We start from the raw sequence: 26,996 nt of genomic DNA on the forward strand, positions 1-26,996 counted from the left end.
CCCCCCGGACGCCTCGCCGAGGGCAGGTGGAGGGTCTGCGTGGCTCCCACAACTGCCCGGGCTCCATGCTGGCCTGGCCGGGAAGTGGGGCCTCGGGGGGGAGAGGAGGGGAAGGGGGCGGGGTCTGCCCTGGCCAGGCCCGTCCACTTTCAAAAGGGGGGGGGAGGGGAAGGCTATGGCCTGAGTTCCTTGTAAGCTGCGCGGCCGCACCCCCCTGCACCGCAACTCTCTGCCCCAGCCCTGAGCCCCCTCCCACGCTCTGAACCCCTCAGCCCCACCCCCACCACATGAATTTTTGTATGTGCCCCACTATGAAGGTGATGTGTCACACATCACCTCCATATTGGAGCACATAAAATTCATTCCGCACATGGGTGGGAAAAATTAGAGGGAACACTGGCTATGGCCCCCTAGCCCCCTCCCCCGGTTCTGGCGCCACTGATCATCAGCCGTGGTGACAGGTAGAGAGATCCCAGCCAGAAGGGACCCAGGATCCTCTGTCTCAGTCGAGGATTGCAGCAATGGGGGAGTCTACACCAACGGGGTGGCTGGCTGGGCTAGGAATGGGCTCCTGCACACTGGGAGTAGGGCCAAGATCCCCCCTGTGCCCCTTGCCTCCCCTCCATCAGAGCTGAGTACTTGTCTGGTTTGCTAATCTTCCCGCCACTGGGCCCAAATCAACCATTCATCCCCCACTGCATTCTGGGCTGCCAAGAGCCAGGGCAGGGAACTGTTTGGGAGAGATTAGATGTCTCCTGCGCCTACATCTGGATCTGCACCAAGTCGAAACCAGCGCTTCCAAAACTGGGTGGGGAAAGTGTGTCCTCAGGGCCACATGCAGCCCCTGCCTTCATCTTGGGGAGCCCAGTGGCCAGGAGCCTAGTCACAAGTGGGCCTGGGGGGAGCCTCAGGTGTTGGATATGTTCTGCACCATATTACACTTCTTGTTTGAAAGGGGAAGGAGGCTGCCCTGGCACCAGCCCAGCCAGGAAGCCCACTCGAACAGCTGGATCTTCTGCATCAGGTTGGGAGGGGGGTCAGATGGAAGCCAGGTGGTAGCTGTGGATAGGTGGTGGCCTGTGAATGCACCTGCCTCCTCCCTGCTTGGAAACAGGTTTGACCAAAGCTGCCAGCCCTGTGGCCGTGCTGCCCTGGTCCCCACTGAGTACTACCCCTGGGACCAAGGCAGAGGTCTCTCATGCCTTGTCCTGCCCCTGCTCCATCTGCAATGTGCTGAGAGCCTGAGGCATCCTGCTCACCAGCCACCCTCAGCACAGAGCCACTCCAACCTCTGGGCCAGCTTCTCCCTGCCCTGCCGTTTCCTGGCAGCAGGGTGGACGAGCACTGCGGAGGGGAGATGGCTCATGATGGATGGGATGGAGGGAGCCAGTCGGGACCTACTGCAAGCTACAACTGGGAGACCCCAGGAGCCAGTGCCCAGTGGGACTAGCTGGGGTACATCTAACTTGTGCAGGCAGAGTCCAGTCTGAGCTCAGCCCCCTCCCCAGGGAGCTGGCCTGCCGGCCCTGGAAGGTGCTGCTGCTGGGCGCCAGAGGAAGCCGCGTGGCCACTTCACAGGGCTACTGCCTAGGAAGGCCTATAAAAAGGGGAAACGTGGACATGAGCCCAGCTCCCTCCCTGGGCCAGTGCTGCTGGGGGAGACAGGCTGATCCTGGCCGAGGTCCCGCTGCTCAGCCTGTACTGATTGTTTGGCTTCCCTGGCAGGTTTGGAAGAGGTTCACGTAGATGAGAAAACTGTCAGCCCCCTGCTGGCCCTGTCTGAAGACAAGAAAACCTTGGCATTCAGCCCCAAGAAGACAAAGCCCTATCCAGACTGCCCCGAGCGCTTCGATCACTGGCCCAACGCCTTGGGCAATAAGGCCTTCCACAAAGGGACCCACGCCTGGAGGATCAGCGTGGACAAAAGCTGCGCGTACAAATTGGGCATTTCTTATGGCTCCTTGCAGCGCAAAGGGCCTGGCAACGCAGCCCGGCTGGGCTACAACCCCTTCTCCTGGGTGTTCTCTCGCTATGATAAGGAGTTCCGCTTCTCGCACAACAGCCATCATCAGGCGGTGGAGCTAGTCAAGTGCCCCGCGCAAGTGGGTGTCCTGGTCGACTTGGATGGGGGGGAAGTGCTGTTCTACGACCCTACTGCCTGTGTCATCCTCCACTCACACCGTGAAGCCTTTACTGCACCCATCTACCCCGTGTTTGCCGTGGCTGACCAGAGCATCTCCCTCGTTCAGTGAACGAGGCCTGGCACAGGGGCAGCAGCTCACCCGCCAGCTGTGTGCGGAAAAGGGGGAGCTTTCTGCAGAGACGCACAATTTGGCACGCCACCTGCTGCATCGTCAGTCACTCCAAGCAGCCAGGATGGGGCTGGCAGCCTGAATGCACTGACACCTTATGTCCAGGGTGCCAGGGGGACCACACTGAGATTGCTCAATCAGGGCAAACTGCAACGAATGGGGCAGACGATCCCCCAAACTGGAGGTTATTTCTAATAATTAGATTCACCAATCCAGCAACAAAACAGCTTCTATAACATCGTCCTGGTTACTCAGAAGCCACAAACACATCCAGCCCTGGGCTCCCACCCAGACAGCCCAGTCAAAGATGAGGATTAGTGAAAATCTTATTCATCATATAAAAAGTTCTACCAAGCCCAAAGGATTGGACACATTACCTGCCAAGTCAATGAATATTTCAGGTCTTACCCAAATACATGCTTACAGCCAATTCTTATTAACTAAACTAAGAGTTATTAAAAAAGAAAAGAGAGAGTATAGGTTAAAAGAGCATTATACATACAGATATAAATAAAATTCTTAGTTTCATAGTAGAGATTATAAGCTTTAAAGTTGCAAAGAGTTCTTTCAGAATTATTTCCATAGGTTATAATTAAGGCTACGATTTAGTCATGGGTATTTTTTAATAAAAGTCACGGACAGGTCATGGGCAATAATCCATGTTATTGTGACCCGTCCGTGACTTTTACTAAAAATACTCCTAACTAAATCTTAGGTGCTGAGGGGTGGAGCGCTCCAGCAGATGTTGCTGCTCATGGGCGTGGGGGCAGCCTAGGGGGCAGCCGCACCAGCCGCTGCAGCTGCAGAAATCATGGAGGTCCCGGAAAGTCATGGAAGCCGTGAAAGACTCGCAGCCTTAGTTATAATACAATGTCCAATATCAGGGTGAGCCAGACTGGAGCTGGAGACCTCAGTCCTGTGACTCAAACTTCCCCTGATGAAGCTTAAGCAGATCTGAGATAACAGGATCAGGGCCCCAGAGTTCTTGTTATAGATCCCTGGCAGGTATTCCTTGGGTGAACAATAATGGCTTTGAAGTAGAACCTCCTATTTCCTAAGCACCACTGGTGATTAGCTGCATCAATTAACATAAGGCAACTGCCCATCTCCCACCATTTACAGGCAGTTTACTATATACACCACAGAGAAATAAAGACGATGATATTACTACAGTCACGGTTCATCTCAATGAATTAACAGAATACAGTGACAGACACAAACCGTTTGGGTACGTTGTCAACCTCTAACAATATATATGTAAACACACACACAATCATTATCTGCTAAGATGTCTCCAAAGGTTGAATCTGGGTTAGTTAGCCTGCTAGTGCTAAACCCCTTCTGGCTCAGTGTCACATACCTAAATAGGCTCAGGCTTTAGCCCAGGTGGCTGCTCTGAGCTTGTTTCTTAACAGCAGTAGCCCCTTAGAATTCTTTCTAGGCAATCTGGTTGGACTTGCCCTACAGGATCGGCTCACTGGCCCGTCTTGTCGCATAGTCAGCCTCTGCCTGTAGCCAAGCCCTGAAGCTTCAGAAGTGGAAACTGCCCATAATGCATCTGGCCAACTGCACAACACTGCACTTAGAGGGGAATAATCCATCCTTCCTGACCCTTGCAAGAAATCATCTTGTGCCTTGAAGCATGAGAGCTGATGACCCTGAACTTAGCCTGCAAAACTGCAACCGTTTATTGGTCACAGAGTTATGCAGTTCTTTAACACTCCAGGATTTGCCATCTTGTCCTGCTGTCTGAACTGCATCAAATTTTGCTTTGGCCTAATCCCTTTGACAATGCTCCATTGACAGTGTTGTCAGTTGTTGGCTGTGTGTGTGTTCTCTCAGCATGCTGCACTAGATCTGGCCAGGGAGCTGATACAGCAGACCTTGATTGAAGTGCCCAAGACCACCACAGACTTGGTTCGGTGGCAAAGGCACTCGGCCAGGTTTATTGTTAATGAAGCATGGTCCTAGTGGCTGGTAGACTCTATGAGAACACACACGTATGCCTATTGTAATGGCCTCAGCTCAGTGAGTGGTGGGACCTTCTACTCCCCCGAGGCTGGATAAAACACTGCTCCTGCAACCCCTCTTTTATACACCGACTCAAACAAGTTACATATTGCCCCCCTGACGTGGTTAGTTACCACCCTTTACCTTGTACCTGCTGGTTCAAACAAAACATTTTCTTCTGTCAGCCTAAGCCTGTCCTTCCGTCCTTGTTTCACTTGGGGTCGGTGTGTTCCTGTTTCATCTCCCAGCATTATGTTTACGTCTGGAATGTGCATACATCGATACCCTGTGCCTAGTACTTCTTGGGCGTGCCTGTGTGTTTTGCCAAGGTCGTGTATCGGACAGTTAACCTGCAAACAGGCATCTGCTGTGTAACAGGGCCTGCCTTTTGCTCATAGCCTGATGCTTGCTAACTTTGCTTTATAGCAGCAGGGCCTGACTTTTGCTCACTTCAGTTTAGGCCTTAGGCCTTGTATCAGGCCCCATGCTTTGGGCTCTCTTTCTACTACATACAGCAGTTATCTCTACTGAGAGCCGAAGCCTTATATACAGTGCAGCTGCTGCAGCTAATGTGGCCATGGGGCTCCAGGAACATCTGGCTACTTGGGGAGGCTAGTTATACTGGACAGAAAAGAGGTGCCCTACACTGAAGCCTCAATTTCCACCACTAGCCTGGAGGGAGAAACTCAACACTGGCATGTGCAATCTGCTCAGCCTTGATGGGAACGTGCAGTGGTTACAGCCCTAGCCGGAAATGTGGGCAAGCCATGTGATTCTGACTGTGTGATACACTGGGATGAGTCCCGTAATAGCTCTGTGCCTCAGTTTCCCCTCTGTAACATGGGGTTGCCCTGCCAGACCTCAGAGGGGAGTGGCGAGGCTAAATTCATGGCTGCGCAAGAGGTGCACAGAGTCTACCAAACTGAGCGCCATGGAAAAGCCTGTCGATAATACTACGTACAATCTGGTTCATTTGTTGGGGTGGGTTCAGTGACAAGGGGCTTTAGAACTGAGGGCGTGACCCAGGTTAGAAGTAGGGACCCTGGCCTGGGCTGGTTTCTCCCCTTTTTAAACATAAGTATCTTGATTTTTAACCCCCTGAATGTTGCACGCTCCGGGCTTGTCTAGTTTGCAGCAAGCTGGGCTGTGCGTTTAGTTTGCCATGCACTAAAGTGCACTTTGATCTGCTCCTGTTTCAAAATGGATCAGCAACAGGGTCTACACGGCCAGTTAGTGCGTGGCAGGGTAGCGCGGGGTAAACTTACAGCCCAGCCTGCTGCACACTAGCTGTCTAGGCAAGCTCTTGGGCTGCTTTTCACAGCACTCTGCTGGGGCACTGCCACACAGCTGCAAGTCCAGGCACTGGGAGCAGTGCAGCGATCACTGCGCAGCACTGCAAAAGGCACCTGCTGAGGTTTGGGCAGCGAAAGGGCCATTGGCTAGTTTCTCTTGCCAGCCAAGCTCCCATCAGCCTCTGGGAAGCAGTGAGTGCCCGAGTGCTGGGCTGCTCTGGTTTCCAATGCTCCCTCTATGCTGCCCACCAGTGGGTTCTGCTAAAATCCTGACTTGGAGCAGAGTCGTCAGCATCCCCAGGCCCAGTCTTTGCATAATGGCAAGGGGGGAAATCCCATGGGATCCCCTGCCAGCATCAGGGCTCCTAGTGAAGTGCCAGACCCTGGCAGAGGTCCCATGCAGAGAGAGCCTGTGGTGAGAGGCTGCAGGGGTGGGCAATGGCTGCCTTACAGGCCAGAGCAAGAGCAACCCAAGAAGGGGGGGGTGCTGGCTGGGAAAAGGCTATTGTCAGGTCAAGGGGATCCACTGAAGTCAGCACAGCACCAGTGTTCCTCGCTGGCAGAACCACACAGTGCAGCAGGCCCAGGCTGGCAGGGAGCTAGGCCAGCCAGTTGTACCAGTGCGGGGAATGAACCTGGCCCAGAGAAGGGATTTCTGCTTCTGGCTTTGTCTCTTCATTCAAGTGTGCAAGCAATGCTGTCTTTCCTTGCACTAGGAGGGGTTAACGCCTGGGCTCAGAGCTGCAATGGACAGGACACTAGGGGACACTCTGGAGATGCAAGTTCTGATCTCCACTCTGACGTGCTGGGTGACCTTAGCCATCATCCCTCGGTCTCCCCTGTAAAATGACGATAATGGCACTAATCCCCCCTCTGTTAGGTGCTTTGAGAGCTATGGAAGAAAGGGGAAGAGAAGTGCTGAGTATCTGTAGCAGTTTATTGTATTGGATGACTAATGTGCGGTTGTGGATGGTGCTAGCAAGTAGTTCTCACTGAGTTCAGCGGGGTTTGCTTTCCCCCTTCTCTATAGCAGGACATGCAGATACTCTTTAGAACCTGATTCACCTGGTGGAGACCCAAATCCTCTCCCTTCTCCTCCTCCCCGCCCCAGCACAACTGGTCCCTCTTTTTAGCGACGAGGTATAAGGAATCTGTTTTGTCCCTGGTGATCTCTGCGGAGAGGCGAGGGATTCACCGTTAACCCTTCTCGATAACAGACAGCAAGTGGGTAAGTGAAGGCAGGACGTGCTGCTTTGGTACCTGTAGCTCCCAATTGTTTGCACGCCCAGCCCTCGTGAGCAGGAAGCTATGCATGCCCACATCTCTGGCTGCCCTATAATCCTTCACATAATTGTCCCCCACATGAGCCGCCTGATGTGGGGCTACCCCAGAAATGTGCAGCGCCTTCTGAAAGATCCGCTGGTCTGGCTTGGCAAAGCCAGCCTCCTCCGAGGTCAAGACAAATTCAAAATGGTGCCTGAGGTTGCAGTGAGACAGAATCTTCTCGAGCCTCTTGTCGAAGTTAGAGATTACGGCCATACGGATGCCCAGCTGGTGGCACTGCCTCAGAGTCTCCCTGGCACCTGGTAACAACTCCCAGTTCCATGCACTGCAGAACTCCTGATAGAGACTTTCTGCAATGGTGGAGAGGAGCCTGTCTTCATGGACACCAGCGAGTCTGAAAGTCTGTTTGACAACATCCGCCCACCACTGCTTGGAGCTTAGCCCCTGGCTCAGGCCATAGTTGGGGAAGTGCTTGCTCTGGGCTTTGTATGCCTGATGGAAAGACTTAGTGAGAGCCTCAGGCTGTACATGAACTTCGTGAACTCGGGCTGCAGCAGAGTAATTCTCTCCTACTGGGTGCCGGAGCCGGAGCAACGTGTCCTTCACGTCCCACGTTAAGAGCCGGAGCCGAAGCATTGCTTCATTGAGGCTGAGGAGCGAGGAGAACCTAGAACACCAAATAAAGGGATAAGGATCAGACAAGCCGTAGACCCAACCCTCTTATAGGTCCAATGCCAACAGAACACTTCGCGTGGGGCAGTGAGTGACTCAAGCGATTGATAATGGCACTGGAGCTTTTCAACCTGGGGGAGCTTCACAGCACCTGTGGCTCATGGGTTCAAGTTCCTCCCGGGCCTGCAGTGAATGAAAATGGTTTCTATCTGATGGCTGTTCTGTAGCTTCTTTGACGTGAATTGCTGGGTCTCAGGCCAGTTCCTGCCAGATCTGTATCCATGTCACAAACCCACCATTAGCACCGACGGGCCCTTCTCAGCCACAGAAGTGGTCCCCCCAGGTTTCAGTAGAGGCACAATGGCAGAGCAGAGCAGGAACGTTTGCCCTCATAATTGCTATGCTGTGGATACAGAGAGGCCCTCACTGCCACCGCAGTGAAGTCAGTACCGGCACCAGTACTTCAGTCACTCAAAACCTGTACAAACCCCTCATGTCTAAAATGATTTACTTCATTACATTACCATGTTAGATACAGGTTGTCAGTGAAGACCCTGTAGATCCTAGACTGCAGGACTTTGCACCTCTCTGTTTGCAGGAGAAACTGAAACTGCCAATCTTATACTATTTGTATTTGACTTTCATTTGTATTTCTTAACATGAAATGACAAAGTTGACCAGTATCCACAGACACTGGGTAGGGAAATTAATGCAAGAGAAATAAATGGGGAGCAAGATAACCTATTTAAGACTACCAGCCTTCTGTAATGAATTAGAACTCTCCTGCTCTTAAATAGGTAACAATTCAGATTTACACCTGGGGGAATTCTGCGCCAAAAAATTAAAAATTCTTCACCAAAAATAAAAAATTCTGCGCACAATATTTTAAAATTCTGCATATAATCTGCAATATAATCACACCAGTTTCAATTATTTTAGTAATTTATTTAAACTACAATACAAAAGATGGAGAATGGGAGTGGGCAGCATTGGAGAAAATCCCCAACCCCCCTCTGTCTAATAGTAATGTAGCTAGTTAATAGTCAACAAATATATGCAGCCGTATGCTCACGTTACATCATAGGCAACTGAAGAGCAAGTGAGGGCTGGGGAGTCAAAGTCACAATTTATATTGGCTACTGAGCATCTCCAGAAAGGTCAGTAGCAAACAGTTCATGGAGCACATTGTGATAGGAAAATTTTTCAGCCCAAAAATTTAGATCAGTTCTAATCACTGAAGCACCATAAGCATTTATAAGCCATACTGTCCTTTACAGCACTCTGACAATGTAAAGAGCCTTACAACTTTAACACCTGTTTTATACTCCTGGGAAAATTCACTAAGCAGGCAGGCTGCTACGTTCTGCTCTGCCTGAGGGGACAGAGCCTGCCCCATGCCTACCTCCGCAGAAACACCTCGAAGCCCTGCCCTTCCACGCTGGGTGGGCCACAATAGCTAGTGAGAGAGACAGAGTCTCTCGCACACACATCCAGCCCCTCCACGGCAGCTTCAGTCGCCCAAACCAAGGTGCCTGTGCTGCCAGGGAGGGGCGCGTGACCAGTCTTGCGGCTTTCCTTTGCTTCCCCATCAGAAGTCATTTTTCCGTGGGGAAACAAAGAAATCTGTGGGGGACATGAATTCTGCATGTGCACAGTGGCACAGAATTCCCCCAGAAGCAAAGTTTGTAATTTTGCAGTATAACAGAATGATCTAATAAAACAATGGGTTTCTCTATAACTACATGAACTATTGTGCAATTAGCCTGTATGTGAGGTGGCAGGATTATTCAGCACCAAAATAATACTCTGGAAGAAACAGCCAGACCAGTTTACCAGGAAACTGAAATCAGACTTAGTAGCTAGGAATTCTCTCAACCTCAGACAAAATGCACACACCCACACAGCAGCTGTCATGGAGCGAGTCTTGCAGTCTCTGCACTGAAGCCTGACTACAATTTAAGGGCTTAGTAACACACACTTGGGATAAGAATCCATTTCCTTCTGCTGTATCAAGTGAGCAGTCTCAGAGGAGGAGGATGCACTGACAACTCTGATGAAGTCCTCTTGGCATGAGGCAGGTACATGCAAAGGCAGCAGCAGTGGGAGTTCAGTGCTGGTCTCTCTGCTGAGGCTAGTGCCTAAGGACTGTGTCCAGAGGTGCTGGAACAATTTGTACAGTGGGGATGCTGAGAGCCATTGAACCAAACTGGAAACCCTGGAAACCCCTTCAAGCTAGGGGTGCGAAAGCACCCCCAGTACCTCTAATTCCAGCATAAAAACAGCCATACAGGGTTAGACCAAGGTCCACCTAGTCCAATATCCTGTCTTGCCAGGTGCCCCAGAGGGAATGAACAGAGCAAGTAATCATCAAGTGATCCATCCCCTGTCACCCATTCCCAGCTTCTGGCAAACAGAGGCTAGGGACACTATCCGTACCCATCCTGGCTAATAGCCATTGATGGACCTATCCTCCATGAATTTATCTAGCTCTTTTTTTAACCTTGTTATAGTCGTAGCCTTCACAACATCCTCTGGCAAGGAGTTCCACAGATTGACTGTGTGTTGTATGAAGAAATACTGCCTTTTGTTTGTTTTAAACCTGCTGCCTATTAATATCATTTGGTGACTCCTAGTTCTTGTGTTATGAGGAGTAAATAACATTTCCTTATTTATTTTCTCCACGCCATTCATGATTTTGTAGACCTCTATCATATCCCCCCTTAATCGCCTCTTTTCCAAGCTGAAAAGTCCCAGTCTTATTAATCTCTCCTCATATGGAAGCTGTTCCATACCCTGAATAATTTTTGTTGCCCTTCTCTGAATCTTTTCCAATTCCAATATATCTTTTTTGAGATGGGGCAACCACATTCAAGTTGTGGGCGTACCATGGATTTATATAGAGGCAATATGATATTTTCTGTCTTCTTATTTATCCCTTTCTTAATGATTCCCAACATTCTGTTTGCTTTTTTGACTGCCACTGCACATTGAGTGGATGTTTTCAGAGAACTATCCACACTGATGCCACGCTTTCTTTCTTGAGTGGTAACAGCTAATTTAGGACCCCATCATTTTATATGTATAGTTGGGATTATGTTTTCCAGTGTGCATCACTTTGCATTTATCAACATTTCATCTGCCATTTTGTTGCCCAGTCACCCAGTTTTGTGAGATCCTTGGGTTCTTTATGAATACTTAAGCCCCTTCATTTTCAGTTTAAACTGATTTTTACCAAAAAAAATCCTGGGTTCTACAAAAAATATTATTAATTTTTTTCTGATTTCACCCTACTTTTGTAACATTCAAATATATAAAAATACCTTGTTTTATTAGGAAAATACAATACATTGCATGAGATATATGTATTATGATCATACATTAGTCTGTATATGCAAAGCTACCTGTTGAAGGAAGGCTATGTATTAGTCTAGAGATACACACAATAAACCAACAGGCAGGCTTGCAAACTCTGAAGTGCATGTGCATCTGAACGTACTGATGAATCTCACACCGACCACGTACACATTTCAAAGCTGTAAGCAGATAATGGTTTAAAGATTTGACACACTAAAATGGGAAGAAAACAAAAATCTGCATCAGAATACATTTCAGAAGTTGAAAGTTAAAAAAAAACAAAACAAAACAGGAGAAAAGGATGAAGTTGAGTGTATGCGCTGCAAATGGTGTGGCCCAATTATTAAATGTAACTATTTATAGGCTAATAGTTCTAAGTCTACAACAGTAAAGTGTCCATTCAAATGAAAAGTTTTATTTGGGGATTAGAGATCTATTGTTTTCTTAAACTCAGAGGTGGCCTGTTTTGGTTTCTGTTTTAGTTCTGCAGCAAACCACATTGATGAAGGGAATTCAAACCATTAATCTACTGAATACTTCCCCACCCCCCTCTTTCCGACCACAAAAATAAACCCGGATATTTATCCAGAAAAATTATATTTTTTGCACTGATTTTCACCTGTTTTTGTTGTGGTGGTTATAAACACTGATCAATTCCCAGGAAAATCAAATCCAATCTGAAAAGGCCGGGCCCTGAATATGTGGCTAGAGCGTGCGAGCCAGCTGGAGGGGGGTCGTTTTTTGGGGCGCTGTCCCGAGTCTCCCAGCTCATGTCACAGAGGGCACCAATCAGCCACCGGTGGGCAAAGGGGTTTGGCTCGCTCCGCTCCTGATTCGGTTTAGATTTGACCAGGCGCCAATGCCCGTTACCCGGCCCCCAACCCCCGTTTCCATTGACCGGCGTGTTGGGGTTGAAAGCAAAGGGACAAGAATTCCCCCCTTTGTCAAACGCCTCTGGGTTCCCGGGACCAGGCGGCGGGAAGTGCCCGGGGGCTCCGGGCTGCCGTGAGCACATCGCTGCCCAGAACCGGGCCCGCAGCGCACTGGGGGTCGGGGCCGGGGCCGACCGGGCCGGGGGGTTCGCCGGGCCGGGGCCGGTCCCGCTCTCGGACCCCGGCTGCGCAGCGCCCTGCGGGGAGCGGGGGGAGCGGCAGGGCCTGGCCGGAGCGGGGGCCGACGCGGCCCGGCGAAGCGGGGCCCGCGGGCAGGGCGGGAGCTGGCCGGGAGCCCCGCCACAGGAGGCGGCGCCGTGCCTCGATCGCTCCGGAGGAGTCGCCGGCCAGAGCCAGGCCGGGCCCGGCCCGTCTGCGACTTACCTTGTGCTGCCGAGCTGAGACCTGCCGGGAGCGGCACCAGCTCGGGCCGCCGCAGCAGCTTCCCGCCCCACCCCCATCGGCCATGGGGTGCAGCCCTCCTGCCCCCTGTAGGGTACAGCCCCCCCGCCCCCCCATCGGCCATGGGGTGCAGCCCCCACCCCGGCCCTGCCTGCTGTAGGGTACAGCCCCCCCCATCGGCCATAGGGAACAGGCCTCCCCGGCCCTGCCTGCTGTAGGGTACAGCCCCCCCGACCCCCCATCGGCCATAGGGAACAGCCGCCCCCGCTTGCTGTAGGGTACAGCCTCCCCCACCCCCATCAGCCACGGGGTGCAGCCCCCCACACCCTGACCTCCCGCCGGCTGTAGGGTACAGCCAACCTCCAGATCCCCCAACCGGCTATGGGCTACAGCCTCCCATCTCCCACCAGCTGTGGGGTACAACCCCATGGATTGATATTCACTTATGCAGCTGATGGGTCTAACTCTTTATGAAGGCAAAACACTCAGCAAGCAGTGATCTGTTCAGGGAGATGCTCATCCGGACCATCTCATCAGTCACCTCCAGCACCAGGCAATACTGCTTTAACCTCCCTTGGTTACATAAATGTACCTGTAACTTTGTGTTATCTGCTCTCATACCCATGGATTAGTCTCCCATCTCCAGCTTAGCTCTCCTCCAGCCACTACAGCTCTCGCGGGAGTTCAAACCAGTCTCTTCCAGCTTTTCAGTGACTTTTATTTTTCTCACAGACATGGTTATTCCGCAGTGTTGTATACACACACACACACCCTGTTCTCCTGTTAAACGTGATCAGAACAGACCCCTAGAATTCACAGCAGGATTCTATCAGGCCTAAATATGACTTCATCCCATAGACCATGGGGTACAGCCCCCATCCCCATCCCCTCAAGCCATGAGGTAGAGCTCTCGCCCCCTCACAAGCTGTGGGGCATTGGGAGGATTGGCCTGCAGCAGTGAAAGTAGCAGACTACCATAATCCCTTAGAAAGTGTAATCCTCCGAGTGACCAATCTATAGGGCTCCCCCATAGCAACTGAGCGTCTCACCCACACCAGTGTATTCACCCTTACAAAACTGGGGCGCTCAACTCTGAAACAGGAATGGCGACTTCTTTCCCAGGACTTCAGGTGACCAGGTGTCCCATTTTTAAAGGGACAATTCCATTTTTGGGGACTTTTTCTTCTATAGGCACCTATTACCTCCCACCCCCGTCCTGTTTTTTCACAGTTGCTATCTGGTCACCCTACCAGGACTCTACTTTTTATCCTTGAACAAGTTCCCTTTCCCTCCAGAGGGCATTGCTGCTCTGCCCTCCCACTGCTCTTGCCCCTTTCCCTTCTTCCTATCATTAGGGTTGGCCTTGTCTTCCTCTAGTTGCTCATCTGTGCAAACCATCAAGGGGAAGAGAGGCTTGTAAGGTAAACTACACCCAATCTGCCAGCACCACCCTATGTTTCTTTGTAGTCTGTAAACTCAGCTGAGGACGGGCCTGTCCTTTTCTTGGAAAGGATACCATCTGTCAAGCTAACAGGATGAGGGGCTGACAGACCTTCATGAGTCAGAGGAACAGGGAATGCCGTTGGTGTGACTGTACCTCCAGGGAAGATCACAGATCTGCACATACTAGCACAGCTTCTTCTACAGAGGAGTCAGGCTCTTCCCCACCCCCAAAATTATGGCAATGCAGATTGAAAAGAAATCCCTCTGTTGCCCAGAGGAGAGTGCTGGCCACTTCAAGAAGGTGCAGTGGAGTTCCCTCCACCCTCTTCCTTACCAACATCATCAAGTTACCCGGGTTGTAGACTTGTGGGTTTTTTTCTTTTTATTTTCAGCTGAACGCACTCCAGGCATTGAAGAATATCAGAGGCTGCTGCTAAGACTACCAAAGCAGAGTAGCTCTAGCAATTAATCTAAAACATCTAGACTTCATAACAGCATGATCAACTTAAGAACCATGGTACAAATTAAAGTTCTCAGCTATGTTATTAACATCACGTTAGACTGCTAGGGTGAAGTAATTTTAACGTGTGCATTGGACAGCAGAGCCAGTCGGGCGACTTTCACTGCCTGGTTCTGCCTGCTGCAATGCTGAGTTTGAAACACGGCACAGGAACAAGCAGTGAGTTAAAACAATTATTTTCATTGGGATTTTTAAAATAGGGAAACATTTCTAGTGCTCTTGGGTTTTAGAGAAAGATTATTTTGACAATACTTCTATATAAGGTGACAGCATCCTATTAGGGAATCAAAGGCCAGAGCTGAACTGCGAGTTGACAGAGCCAATGTGAGTGCTAGGAGCTGCTCTTCTGGGTGCTCAGGGCTAAAAGAACTCCTAGTAATGTTGGGCGGATGTGCAATGGCCCGTTAGCAATCAGGACATTATACTTCTGAAGCCCTTATACTGCCTAGCCCCACATGCCCTGTCGCCCTCGAGACAGCAGGGCCACAGCTCAGAACCAGGCCAATATTCTCTATTCTATGCAATGACAACAGGTTTAAGGCACAAGCGCGCGTGGAGGGGAACCCCCCCTCCCTGAGGGCTCTGAAGCATCTTGGGGTATTTCTCCATATTAAAAAGTTTGAAACAGCGTGTTCACCAGAGGAAAGTGTTAGAGTGTCCGCGCAGTGTCTGGCTGACCAGCAAGGGAAGCCCTGCCTGCCTCTGCTGCTTCCATGTTTGTGACCCAGACAGCGTTTCTGTGCAGAAAGCCCAACCAGGGGAGAGCAAAGCTCTGCTGGGGGCTGTAGCAAAGGAATTATGTCACTAGTGCACTGCAGGGAGAACATCTGCAGTGAACGTTTGAGACACCCCCAGAACTAGCACTCCTGTGATCAATGTGCAGGTGAACTGCCCCACATCAGCCTTCCCCTGTGTTACCAACACCCCGGCTAGACCGAGAAGGACATTGGGGTAGAGGAATGGTCGGGAATGGGCGCTTCCTTTATGAAGAATCTCATAAAAATCGCCCATCTGGTGTCACAAAGCGACACATTAAAAGAAACCATCACATTAAGAAGGTGCCTCTCCAAGGGGGGGTCGCTGGGGAGATCAGTTCTGGTCCTAAGGCATTTTGCTGCCAGAGGAGGGTCTCAGCATTAAGCCCACTTCTCCTTTGGCTTCTTTGGGCTAAAGTCAGCTCTAGTGTAGGCAGGTGCAGCACCCCTGCAGCCAGTGGTGCTGGACCTGTTTACGCTGGGGCTGGATTCAGCCTTGTATCTCTAAGGCCCCATAAAAATCCTCATTTTGCATTTCAGTCCTTTCCGGTCCTCGCGGGTTTCCTTCTGTGTGTTGCCTTCACTCAGGCACTTCACGCCTGTTCCTCCTTCAGCCACTTCAGGAGCTGGGGCACGTAGTAGGTAATGATGATATCAGCTCCTGGAATGCAGCAGCAAGGAACGCGTGAGGAGCTGCTAGACACCGTATCAAGCCAGCATTCCCATGCTCCACAAAGGGAGACAGTCCCACTCCATGCCAAGGAGCTACCATCCCTCCCTCCCCCCAGCCAGCCCCCAGTGACTCTTAACATACAGCCTGTAGGCTGGGTCAGACCACAGTACTGTTTGTGTGGCCCACATGACATTCAGCTTCTCCAGAATCTCAGCTGTGTTCCTACGCCCCATGGCTGCTGAGAGAACCTTCTAACCATGCCCTGGGAGTGAACAAAGCAGGGATATCTGCCTGAGCCTGCAGACAGTCTGGAACAATGATTCTGAGGTACAACTCCCATGGCCCCGCATCACCGTGGGGAGCTTACAGTTCTGAGTGTATCCTCAACCCATGGACCAACATTCCAGGCAAGAACTCGCCCCTCTCCTCTGAGGGTTTTGGACACCTGCTCCGACATATTCCTTAACAAGCACCAGCCAGTGGGGAATTCCAGCTCCAAGAGGGGAGCCTGGTCTCGTGTCAGATCACAGGAATGCAGCTGGGAGGACGGGGGATTCCACAGAGTCACAGCGGGACTGGACCTGGGTTCGTTGTCTCTCAGTTAAAGGAGCTGGAGCCTGGGCTCTAAAACAGGAATCAGCCCAGGCAAAGGGCTGCTGAGCTTGGGCCGTGTTTTCCCAGGAGGATACTGTGACGTTGCACTCTATATGATTTTATGAAAGTATGCTGATGAGTATGAATATAATGTAACTGGAATATGCTTCATGCAAAAGGTATCTTGTAAGGTATCATTACAAAGCTTATCATCTACTGAGTGTCGTCATCCTATTTGTATAAATGTACCACTCTTGTATCTGAAACTAGAAATATGAAATATAACTCTGAGTCCTATTGTAATTATGCAAAGTGTGGGCCATTAATGGTGGTTTGGAATCTTGATGGCTCCCATCAACCAGGACAATTGTCTGTAGATGGCTCTGTTTTACTTGTAAGTCTCCCTGTATACAAGTCTTACAGTGACATGTGATCATGTCACCTGAACTGGAATCCATCTTTAACCTGGTGCTTTTCCATTGAGAAGGAGGGGGTGGGAACGCAGAGAGGGACAAAGGATTCCCGCCTTATGCAAAAGATATATAAGTGGGTGTAACAGAACAAAAGGGGAGCCATCATGAGACATCCCCTAGCTACCACCTGAGCTGGAACAAGGGCTGTACCAGGGGAAAGGATTGTGCCCAGACTAGGAAGGTGTCCAGTCTGTGAAAGAAACTTATTGAAACAACTCTGAGGGTGAGATCTTATCTGTATTCAGTTTTGTTACTGTATTAGACTCAGACTTACGTGTTTTATTTTATTTTACTTAGTAATTCACTTTGTTCTGTCTGTTATTACTTGGAACCACTTAAATCCTACTTTCTGAATTTAATAAAATCACTTTTTACTTATTAATTAACCCAGAGTATGTATTAATACCTGGGGGGTAGGAAGGGGCAAACAACTGTGCATCTCTCTCTATCAGTGTTATAGAGGACAAATAATTTATGAGTTTACCCTGTATAAGCTTTATACAGGATAAAACGGATTTATTTGGGGTTTGGACCCCATTGGGAGTTGGGCATCTGAGGGTTAAAGACAGGAACACTTCTTAAGTTGCTTTCAGTTAAGTCTGCAGCTTTGGGGCATGTGGTTCAGACCCTGGGTCTGTGTTGGAGCAGACTGGGGTGTCTGGCTCAACAAGACAGGGTGCTGGAGTCCCAAGCTGGCAGGGAAAGCAGGGGCAGAAGTAGTCTTGGCACATCAGTTGGCAGTTCCCAAGGGGGTTTCTGTGATCCAACCCGTCACAGATACATTCAGAAATAAGCCCCCGTGAATAGATTCCTATACAGCCCCTTTCATCCAATGGGCTCCCTGTAGCCTGGGAAAGGCGGAGACCCCTTTGCTAGAGGAGGAGCCAGGAAGTGGCTGAGTTGGAGTAGAACCCAGGAGTCCAGGCTCCCAGGCCCCCTGTGTAACCACACTTCATGTTTCCTAAGGAGCCAGACAGAACTCTACTTGGATTGCTACCGAGCTGGCTGGAAAAGCACAGGCCGGGTGGAGCAGCGCTTGGTGCTTTAGAAATCGGCTTTGGTTAAAGGATTGAGGTGTTCGGAGTTGCACTGGGCCTGGCTCTGCATTCCAGGGTCAGCCTCCAGCACAGTCATGACTGGTCCCGTAGTCTTGGGGGACTCCCAAGGTTCAGGCTGCCACACCACCACAGTGGGCCCAGAGGGGAAGAGAATCCAGGGCCCTAGTTCCTCCAGCAGCGTGGGGCCTTGCTAGTCATGACGCTGACCCTGCCCAACCTCACTCACCTGCTCGCCTGAACCCGGTCATCACCTCCATGACGGCAGCCTTTAGGTTAAAGGCCCCTGCCTGTGCTCCGTGCCACAGCATGGCAAACTCCCCCGACACGTGGTAAACAGCCAGCGGGTGGGTGGGATGCTGAAAACAGCAGCAGGAAGGTCAGACAGACAACCCTGAGCCCCAAGCTGCATGGCCCAGCTCTGCCGAGTCCTGCAATGCTGGCAGCAAAGCAGGGGCTCTGGGCAGGTTGTTCTCTAGCCACCGACTCTCAAGGCCTTGGGAATTACGGAGGGAGCAGTGTCTGCAGTGTGCCCTTAGCAACCCCACCCACAAGATCAGAATCTTTGGGGGGACGGCGGGTGCCACCACTTCATGGGCCGGTTGTCGGAGTTTGAATGGCTCGGGTTAGAAACACACAGCTCCAGGAACTGGGGGGATTCAGGGCAGAGCTTCCAAGCAGCAAGGCTCCCCCCCGCATGGGCACGCTAACAAAACACCGGGCTCTAAGCAGCCTACCATTATCCCAGCCAGAGCAAGACGCTCCCCCTCCCCCAACTCACTGTATTGGTGGGAGCTACAGCAGCAGGCCCAGGGGTAGCCTCCCCCAGGGTCAATCCCTGGAAGGTGCTCCAGGGACTAGGCCTGCTGCAGCTTGTACACACACTGCACTCCCGGCTCAGGGCCTTCTCTGCCCTCTGCCAGGCCCAGGGGACTGTCCCCCTCGGCTTCAGTCTCCTGGGCGAGCCCAACGCCCATTCTACAGCCACCCACTCTGTGCCCCATCTCCAGAGACAGTCCCTGCCGAACAGGGAACAGGGCTCACTTTGGCCTTGACATCTCTCACGAGGTCGAGGTAGGGCATCCCCGGCTTCACCATCAGCATGTCTGCTCCCTCCCGCACATCCCGGTCCTGCAAGGAGAGAACAGGTCGGGGCGGGGGCCTGTGAGAACAGCACAGGGACTGGGGGATGGGGGGACCAGCGAGTCAGCCTGATGGCTGCAGCCCAGGTCCTGGCCCAGTGGGAGGGGAGAGTCTGGTCCTCCTAGCACCCTTTGTGCTCCGCACGGCCCTAGCAACAAACAGAACTCAGCTACGGGCAGGCCAGCAGGAGCCATCCTGCAGCCAGCCCCCCTCCCACGCAGGAAGGGAGACGGGGGGAGGGGGGCCGCAGACGATCCCCGAGGCTGTGATGTGAAAGGGATGACAGTGGGTCTGCGTTTCAAGGAGGAAGCCCATGAGGGGAATGGTGCGCTTGCCCAGGCCAGCCGCCAGAGGCTGAGGCTCCTTCATGTTAGACCCAAACACAACGCCCCCTCCCCTGCCCGGCAGAGCTGGTGTTGGCTCAGCCACTCCCTGCTCTGTGTGACTGACAAACGTGAGCCACCGCAGGCTGGGTCGGAGGGGCTGAAAGGCTGAGCTGGGCCCATGGCCTCTGCAGGCCCTAGGATCTCTGGGCAGGCAGGGGCTGGGGCAGGAGATGGAGAAGCCTACTCAGCTCTTTGCTAGAGGATGGGTTTGCCCGGGAATGGCGGATGTGCACGGAGATCGTGGTTGTGACACAAAGAGCAACAGCAACATGCATAAGGCCAACGCGACGGGAAGCGGAGTCACACCCAAATCGACAGCTACCGACAGCCTCCTCTGCTGAGCTGAATCCTCAGGCCCACGTGCCAAGTGAAGCCAGGAGAGGACCAGGTGCTTGGCACTGCTGAGCTGGACAACCCCCGGGGTTAGCAATCCCCCAGCTCGCTGCAGGAGATCCTCAGCTGTTCCAGCCAGTGCCACTCCTGGCTGCTCCCACCTCACAGTACCGTGGGACTGCTCCCCGGGGCCCTGCCCGCCCCCCCCCCCCCCACCGGGGCGACCCTCCAGGTGAGGTGGGGGTCTAACCGGTGGGACAAGCTTGCTCTGTCGCTGCCCAGGTTGTGCCAGGGCAGGTACAACAGGCCTGGGTTCCCGAGGATCTGCCACACCGCGACGCCCATTCCTGTCATGGAAAGAGGTCAGGTCTCGGAGAGGAGGACAGACCCACCTCCCCACTCAGCCCCCGGATCAGCCTGGAGGAGAGGGCGGCTCTTGGCACCTAGCCATGCAGGATTCACTCTGCTGCAGGACATTACTGTGACACCAACACCTACTGCCTAGGGCAGCTGGGCTGTGGGCCCATGGGTGGTGCCCCCTGTGGGCAGGCTCACTCACCACAGCTCGCAGGGCCAGGCCCCGGGCGCCCGGGGGAAGCTGGTAACATCGTCGGTCTCCGAACGCAGGTTTGGACAGCGCAGCGTCTCTGGTAAGACGAAGGAGACACCAGGCAGTAAAACAGCAGTCTGGCCTCAGAGAATTCCCAGGAACCAGCGCCCCCCTCCCAGGAGAGCCCAAGCACCTGCCGTAGTGACCCCTTGCTGGGGTGGAGCAAAGCAGGGGGAAGGAGGGGCCTTAGTAGCATCCCATCCTTCTCCCAATTCAGGAGGCAGCGGGTCGCTGAGCCGCCCCGAGAACCACGAGCCCACCAGTGAGAACTCTGCCCCCAGTGAGGCCTGGCGGCTGTGACAAAGTGGGAACGTTTGTAATATGTTTATGTAGCCTGTGTGTGCGTCAGTTTCCCTCGTATTTCGCAAGGCTGCCCAGTTGAGGAGGGTGGGGAGCAGTTTGCTCTCAGGGCAGGCTAAGAGATATAGGTGTGAATATCGCCTGGCTGGCTGATGCTCTGTCTGCACTACAGCTTATGTCGGCAAAACGTACATCACTCAGGGCTTGTCTACACTACCTGCGGGATTGGCAGGCAGCGATCGATCCAGCGGGGGTCGATTTATCGCGTCTAGTGTAGACATGATAAATCAACCCCCAAACGCTCTCCCGTACTCCACCGGAGTGAGAGGCGCAGGCGGCGTTGACGGGGGAGCGGCAGCAGTCGACTCACTGCAGTGAAGACACCGCGGAGAGTAGATCTAAGTACGTCGACTTCAGCTACGTTATTAGTTGTGTAACTTAGACTGATCCCCCTCCAGTGTAGAACAGGCCTCAGGAATGTGAATAAACCACCCCACAGAGCAACATAAGTTACACCGACAGACGCGCGGGTGTGGACAGAGCTATGTCGGTGGGAGAGCGTCTCTTACTGCTCGCGGGGCTGGAGTAGTTAAGCGAGGGAAGAGCTCTCACCCGTCGATTGAAAGCAGCTACATTAGAGAGCGTACAGTGGTGCAGCTGCACAGCTGTGAACTCTCAGGCCACGTCTACGCTAGCACTTATGTCGGCAAAACGTCTGTCGCTCAGGGGTGTGAAAAATGCATCCCCCGAGTGACATACGTTTTGCTGGCATAAGCGCTCGTTTGCACAGCGCTGTCGGTGGGAAAGCCTCTCCTGACGACACAGTAGAGCTGCCACTCATTGACAGGAGAGCTCTCTCCCATCGGCATAACGAGGCTGCTGGAGTGATCTTACAGCAGCGTGGGTCATTAAAAAGGACTGGCCTGAGGACAATGGCAAATCCAATCAACAGGACTGACACCTAGCAGGGAGGTAGATTTTCCCTCCCTCAGCTGGAGAACAAAGGACTGGGAGGTGGGGGATAAGAGTTGGCTGCTGGAAGGAGTCCAGGCTCACACCTGGGAACTAACCAAGGAAGTTGGATGGAGACAGACAGAGCTTGGGCAGTGGGGTTCGCTACAGCTTGGCTGGGCTCTGGGCTGACCAGAATGGTCTGTGCTTTAACCTTCAGTTCTCTCTGCCAACCTAAGGACTTCCCATGCTGAGTTCCAGCTGACTAATAAACCCGACTGATTTGACAGCGCTGTCTGAGGTCTGGTCTACACTACAGATCTATATCGGTATAACTGAAAAATCCATCCTCTGAGCGGCATAATACCACCGACGTAACCCCCTGTGTAGCCAGTGCTATGTTGGTGGGAGAACTTCTCCTGGTGACGTAGCTATCGCCTCTAGGGGAGGTGGATTAACTAAGCCAATGGGAAATCTCTCTCCCATCCGCTTAGAGCGTCTTCATGAAAGCACAGCAGTGCAGCTGCGCCAATGCAGCGTTTTAAGTGTAGACGTGCCCTGAGTGTGCCTGCAAACACTCGCAGAGGTGCGTTAATCCCTGCAGAGCGTGCCACGAGTCTGTCTCAGCTGGACTCACTGGGCAGAGCTCCCGCTGTGAAGCAGGGGAGCGGACGGCTCAGAGGTCCAGTCTAAGGAGGTGGTGAGGCCATGTGGCCTACCCTGGAGGAAGAGTGAGACCCCAGCAGGGCTGGCACACTGCAGGGGTTCCTCCTAGAGACTGTTCCAAAGCTGGAGCATGGCACTGATCCTGTGGATCTGTGACACAGCCCCACCCCAGCGAGCACACAGGCGGCAATGACACAGTCCCTCACCCCAGCTCCCCTAGGGCAGTGGTCCCCAAACTTTTTACCTCACACTCCCCGGGGCTGGGAGCAGGGCCACAGCTCCGGGGGCTGGTGGGGGGGGCACAGACAAGGGTAAAGGAGCCTTGGCCAGGGGCTGAGGCTGGCAGCTGGGGCCGGGGCCAGAAGTGGAGCTGGATGGCACTTGCTCCCCACCCCCTATGGGGCCCAGACCCCAGTCACGCCCTGCCCCAAATGTTCCTCCGTGCCCCCCTAGGGGGGCATGCCCCACAGTTTGGGGACCTCTGCTCTAGGGTCTGGTATGAGTTAGTTCAGACCCCACTGTGATGTTGCACTCCTTATGTTTTATGGAAATATGATAATGAGTGTAAATATAATGTAACTGGAATATGCTTTATGCAAAAGGTCTCTTGTAAGGTATCATTACAAAGTGTATAATCTACTGTGTGTGGTCATCTTATTTGTATGAATGTATCATTCTTGTATCTGAAACTAGGAATATGTAGCATAACTATTGTAATTATGCAAATCTTGCAGGACATGTGAACATGTCACATGATAGTGGAATCCATCTTAAACCTGGTGCTTTTCCATTTAGAAAGAGGGGTGGGAAACCAGAGAGACACAAAGGATTCTTGCCTTGTGCCAAAGCTATAAAAAGGGGGTGGAACAGAACAAAGAGGGCTGCCAGTCATGAGAATTCCCCTACTTACCACCTGAGCTGGAACTAACAAGGACTGTATCAGGGAAAGGATAGGGCCCAGACTAGGAAGGAGTCTAGTCTGTGAAAGAAGCTTATTGGAACATCTCTGAGGGTGAGATTTACCTGTAATCGGTTTCTTAATGTACTAGCCTTAGACTTGTGTGTTGTTTTATTTTGCTTGGTAACTTACTTTGTTCTGTCTGTTATTACTTGGAACCACTTAAATCCTACTTTTTATACTTAATAAAATCACTTTTGTTTATTGATAAACCCAGAGTAAGTGATTAATATCTGGGGGAGCAAACAGCTGTGCATCTCTCTCTAGCAGTGTTATAGAGGGTGGACAATTTATGAGTTTACCCTGTATAAGCTTTATACAGAGTTAAATGGATTTATTTGGGGTTTAGATCCCATTGGGAACTGGGTGTCTGGGTGCTGGAGACAGGTGACCTGCTGAGCAGTTTTTGGTTAAAGTCTGCAGCTTTGGGGGCATGGACCAGACCTGGGCCTGTGTTTGCAGCTGGCTAGCGTGTCTGGCTCAACAAGACAGGGTTCTGGAGTCTCAAGCTAGCAGGAAAAATGGGCTCAGAGGTAGTCTCAGCACATCAGGTGACAGTCCCAAGGGGGTCTCTGTGACCAAATCCATCACACCCACCTCTCCCTACTTTTCTGAGCCAGAGCTCAGCCCATGCAATAGACCTGCCAGCCCAGGGGGTTGGGACCATACCCAACACTCCCTCTCTGGGGTGAGAAGGGCTCTGTGCAGTTCCACAGCAGTTCCAGTCGACTCCACACTCCCCCTCCTGCCCCAGGTGGCCCTGCTTGAGAAGAAGCTCGCAGGGCTGAGAGCACTGACAAGAAACAGAGCTGAAGCCAGGTAGGAGCAGAAGTCATCTCCAAGCTTGGCAGGAGGAAGAGTGAATCTCTGCAGAGCTATACTCTGAGGGACAGATGAAAATTCCTGTGTGGGAGCAAATATTACCCTGCCCTCCCCATCCCTTTCCTGGAGAAGGAGCTATATTCTCCATTTTACAGATGAGGAAACTGAGGCACAAAGCTCAGTGCAAGTTAGTGAGAGTCCCAGACCCAGAGCTCGGTGCTCCGGAGTCCTACATTCGAATTGCTCGGCTCTGCATGCCAAGCACGAACCCTATGGGGTCAGACACAGAGCCTGGCTCACGCTCACCCCTGCCCTCGGAGACACTCACCTGAAAGGGCCATAGAAACAGGAAGCAAACTTGGCGCTGTAGCTCATCACAGAGACCTGCAGGGGGCGGGAGAGACATGGCAGGGAGATCAGTTGCCTCCCGGCCCAGCATGAAGGTGGGGGAGAAATTCTCTGCTGCAATCCCCTTGTACTATGTTTTCCAACCTCCCCAGTCAGGAGCCTTGGCATTACCCCTCCTCCCCATCCATGGGCACGCCCTTCCCATCCACACCTGCTGGGGCCTGGAAGCCCCTCCCTGTGGCCCCATGGAAGCCACCATCGGACCCCCTGGCCTACCACTGTGGGAAGCAGGGAGCTCCCTTCTCCGCAGGCCCTGTTCCCCATCATCTCCCCTCCACCACGCATACAGCTCCAGCTGTGACACCGCTCCATACTGAGCCCGGACTGACCACAGCGTGTGTGCTGCCCCTGCCCACCTTGTTGCCCATGTTATTGGAGATCAGAGCCTCTTTCATGGCTGCGACGCGTCCGTCCATCATGTCCGAGGGGGCCACGATGTGGCATCCTGCAGGGAGAGAGCACGGGCGCTGAAGAACTGCAAGGAACAGTCCCTGCCCCCGGAGCCACTCCCGGCCTGGGGGGACTCAAAATTGATGTCCCAGCAGCCAGGCGTGCCAGGACCTGGCTGGGAAGTAGAGCCACTGAGCCTCTGCTCAGTTTGGCTGGGGACCGCATGTCAGAACCTGCTGGAGGAGAGCAACTGGGTCAGACACCCCAGAGTCCCACAAGCTGCAGGCAGAGCCAGCGGAGATGGGATGGGCCCACAGCCCCTCAAGGAGAGGCCAGCGGCTGCTGCCCCCCTCAGCATTGCTCAGATATGTTCCTGGTAGGGCCAACAAGCAGGGCGAAGCCAGGCAGCCAGCAAGAACCTGCTGCTGCTAGGAACCCCTCTCACCTGCCTTGGCATAGGCTAGCGACACTTCTGCCAGCCGCTGGCAGCTGGCCTCGTTCTGGATGGTGCCATCCTTCCGCAGGATCCCTGCAAGGCAAGCCCAGGGTTAGATGGGGAGCACAGAGTCACAGAGCACCAGCCAGAACTGCCCAGTGCCCCTCCCCACAGGAGCCCAGCCCAGCAGCAGGGGGTGCTGGAGAGGGGAGGCAGCCTGCACACCACACCCAGCTCTGCAGGACTGCAGGGGGTGACTAGGCGGGGGGAGCAGGTTCCTGGAGATGGCTGAAATCTGGTGGGGGGTTCGGCACAGCCTGGGACTGAGACCAAGGCCCTGCTGGCTGGAGGTGGTGCGTCCATCCCAACCGCTGAGGGAGCAGGGTTAGGACAAAGGAGGGGGCCAGTGGTCGTGCTGGGGGGGGAGGGAGGGCCCTGGCAGGCAGAGCCCAGGGAACTAACTCTCACAGCTGGCTGTGGGACCACGTATGAGGCGAATGGAGCGGCCGGCCATGCATCGCTCAGTCACTGCAGCCTTTGATCTAATTCTGCCTTCCCCCCTAAGGTCCCTGAGCCCCATGCAGGCTGGCCTCCACGCTCAGTGCCCTGAGCTGGCACATCGCACCACAGAGTTACGTGCGGCCAGGGGGCAGGGCACAACCCCAGCAAAGAGCCCACTAGCTGAGCACACGCCAGCGAGGCACTTCCTCCGCTCCCAGCCGGCAGCCTGGCTCCTCTCGTGGCCGTCGATTAATGCAGAGGAGGGTGGGTGGGTGGGTGGCTGCCCTGGTCCTCACCGCAGTGCCCGTGAGAGGTATAGGGGCACAGGCAGACATCACAGGCGATCAGCAGCTCTGGGAAGGAGGAACGGATCTTCTTTATGGCCTGGATGGCTGGGGTGTTCTCAACATCGGCAGCCGAGCCCCTTTCATCCTGCAGGGGGAAGAGATGCTCCCCGGTAAATCCACAGGGCCAACGGGCACCCTGCGCCCCAAAGAACCTCACCTCCCTGCAGGGTCCCCTCGCCCAGCACAGACCCGCAGGGGCACGAAGGCGCAGCCGCTCTGCACGCAGCTGAGGGGGTAGGAAGGAGGTGGCACATCCTGTTGAAACTGGAGCCTGGAAAGGGCTCAGGGAGTTTTTGGAACAGCAAGGGATCAGATGTGGATTTACATCTCATCCCAACAACAGCCGCGCCCCCAGCCCCCTGGGGGGGTCAGCAGTGACTGACGGAGAGCATGCGCCCCATTGAGCCATCCACCCTGCTCCCCACATCACAGTACTGCCCCCTAGTGCCACCCAGGGGTCAACACTGACTATGGGTGAGCGCCCCCTCCTGAGTCACCTGCACCTCCCCCTGCAGCGCAGCACCTCTAGCGCCATGCTGGGCACTGGGGTCAGCACTGACCAAGGGCACCGGGCTCCACAGCCACCCATATCACTTGGGATGGTCCGTGGAGGTCTCCCATCCAAGTGCTGTCCTCTCTCTACCCTGCTTAGCAGCCAGGGCCCAAGATCTCAGAGAACAAGTGAAAATGCAGCTGAAGGACAAAGCTGGTGACTATGAACCTCCCACCTGATCTGCCCCCGCCCTGTTCTACCTGTGCCTCTGCATTAAACACCCCATAACCCTTCACCCCCAACCCCCAGTTCTACCTGTGCCACTGCATTAAACACCCCACAACCCTTCACCCCACCCCCCAGTTCTACCTGTGCCTCTGCATTAAACACCCCATAACCCTTCACCCCCAACCCCCCGTTCTACCTGTGCCTCCGCATTAAACACCCCATAACCCTTCACCCAACCCCCAGTTCTACCTGT

At 53.2% G+C, this 26,996-nt stretch overlaps 3 protein-coding genes across 6 annotated transcripts in view; 1 reads left to right on the forward strand and 2 right to left on the reverse strand.

Annotated features, from left to right (window-relative positions):
• Positions 1 to 2,594, forward strand: part of BSPRY (B-box and SPRY domain containing) — a 20,613-nt gene extending 18,019 nt beyond the window's left edge. The window contains exon 5 of the mRNA XM_029913097.1: positions 1,682 to 2,594. Within this exon, the coding sequence (XP_029768957.1) occupies positions 1,682 to 2,252 (571 nt within the window). The 3' untranslated portion in view covers positions 2,253 to 2,594. The remainder of the gene's footprint in view (positions 1 to 1,681) is intronic.
• A 672-nt stretch (positions 2,595 to 3,266) lies between these two features.
• Positions 3,267 to 12,300, reverse strand: HDHD3 (haloacid dehalogenase like hydrolase domain containing 3). Of its 3 annotated transcripts, none has more exons than XM_024205304.2 (2): positions 12,241 to 12,300; positions 3,267 to 7,565 (listed from the first exon to the last, which is right to left on the reverse strand). In XM_024205304.2, exon 2 carries the CDS (start codon positions 7,532 to 7,534, stop codon positions 6,812 to 6,814), a length of 723 nt encoding a protein of 240 aa, XP_024061072.2. In that variant the 5' UTR covers positions 7,535 to 7,565; positions 12,241 to 12,300; the 3' UTR covers positions 3,267 to 6,811. The 3 variants fall into 3 exon arrangements, with proteins under 3 accessions (XP_024061072.2, XP_024061073.2, XP_024061074.2); XM_024205305.3 differs by lacking the exon at positions 12,241 to 12,300 and adding an exon at positions 11,544 to 11,883; XM_024205306.2 differs by lacking the exon at positions 12,241 to 12,300 and adding an exon at positions 10,972 to 11,148.
• A 619-nt stretch (positions 12,301 to 12,919) lies between these two features.
• ALAD (aminolevulinate dehydratase) overlaps positions 12,920 to 26,996 on the reverse strand; it is a 31,501-nt gene continuing 17,424 nt past the window's right edge. The window contains exons 6-13 of one of the 2 annotated variants that reach the window (XM_029913101.1): positions 25,972 to 26,107; positions 25,184 to 25,267; positions 24,705 to 24,793; positions 24,269 to 24,324; positions 20,193 to 20,280; positions 18,816 to 18,902; positions 18,001 to 18,130; positions 12,920 to 15,637 (exon numbers count right to left, since the gene is read on the reverse strand). In XM_029913101.1, coding sequence (XP_029768961.1) covers positions 15,570 to 15,637; positions 18,001 to 18,130; positions 18,816 to 18,902; positions 20,193 to 20,280; positions 24,269 to 24,324; positions 24,705 to 24,793; positions 25,184 to 25,267; positions 25,972 to 26,107 — 738 coding nt within the window. In that variant the 3' untranslated portion in view covers positions 12,920 to 15,569. The remainder of the gene's footprint in view (positions 15,638 to 18,000; positions 18,131 to 18,815; positions 18,903 to 20,192; positions 20,281 to 24,268; positions 24,325 to 24,704; positions 24,794 to 25,183; positions 25,268 to 25,971; positions 26,108 to 26,996) is intronic. The other variant, XM_026658476.2, reaches the window with a different exon arrangement.

Source organism: Terrapene carolina, unplaced genomic scaffold (genome assembly GCF_002925995.2).
Source record: "Terrapene carolina triunguis isolate 2854851 unplaced genomic scaffold, T_m_triunguis-2.0 Scaffold449, whole genome shotgun sequence".
In the NCBI taxonomy this organism is placed as follows: Eukaryota; Metazoa; Chordata; order Testudines; family Emydidae; genus Terrapene; species Terrapene triunguis.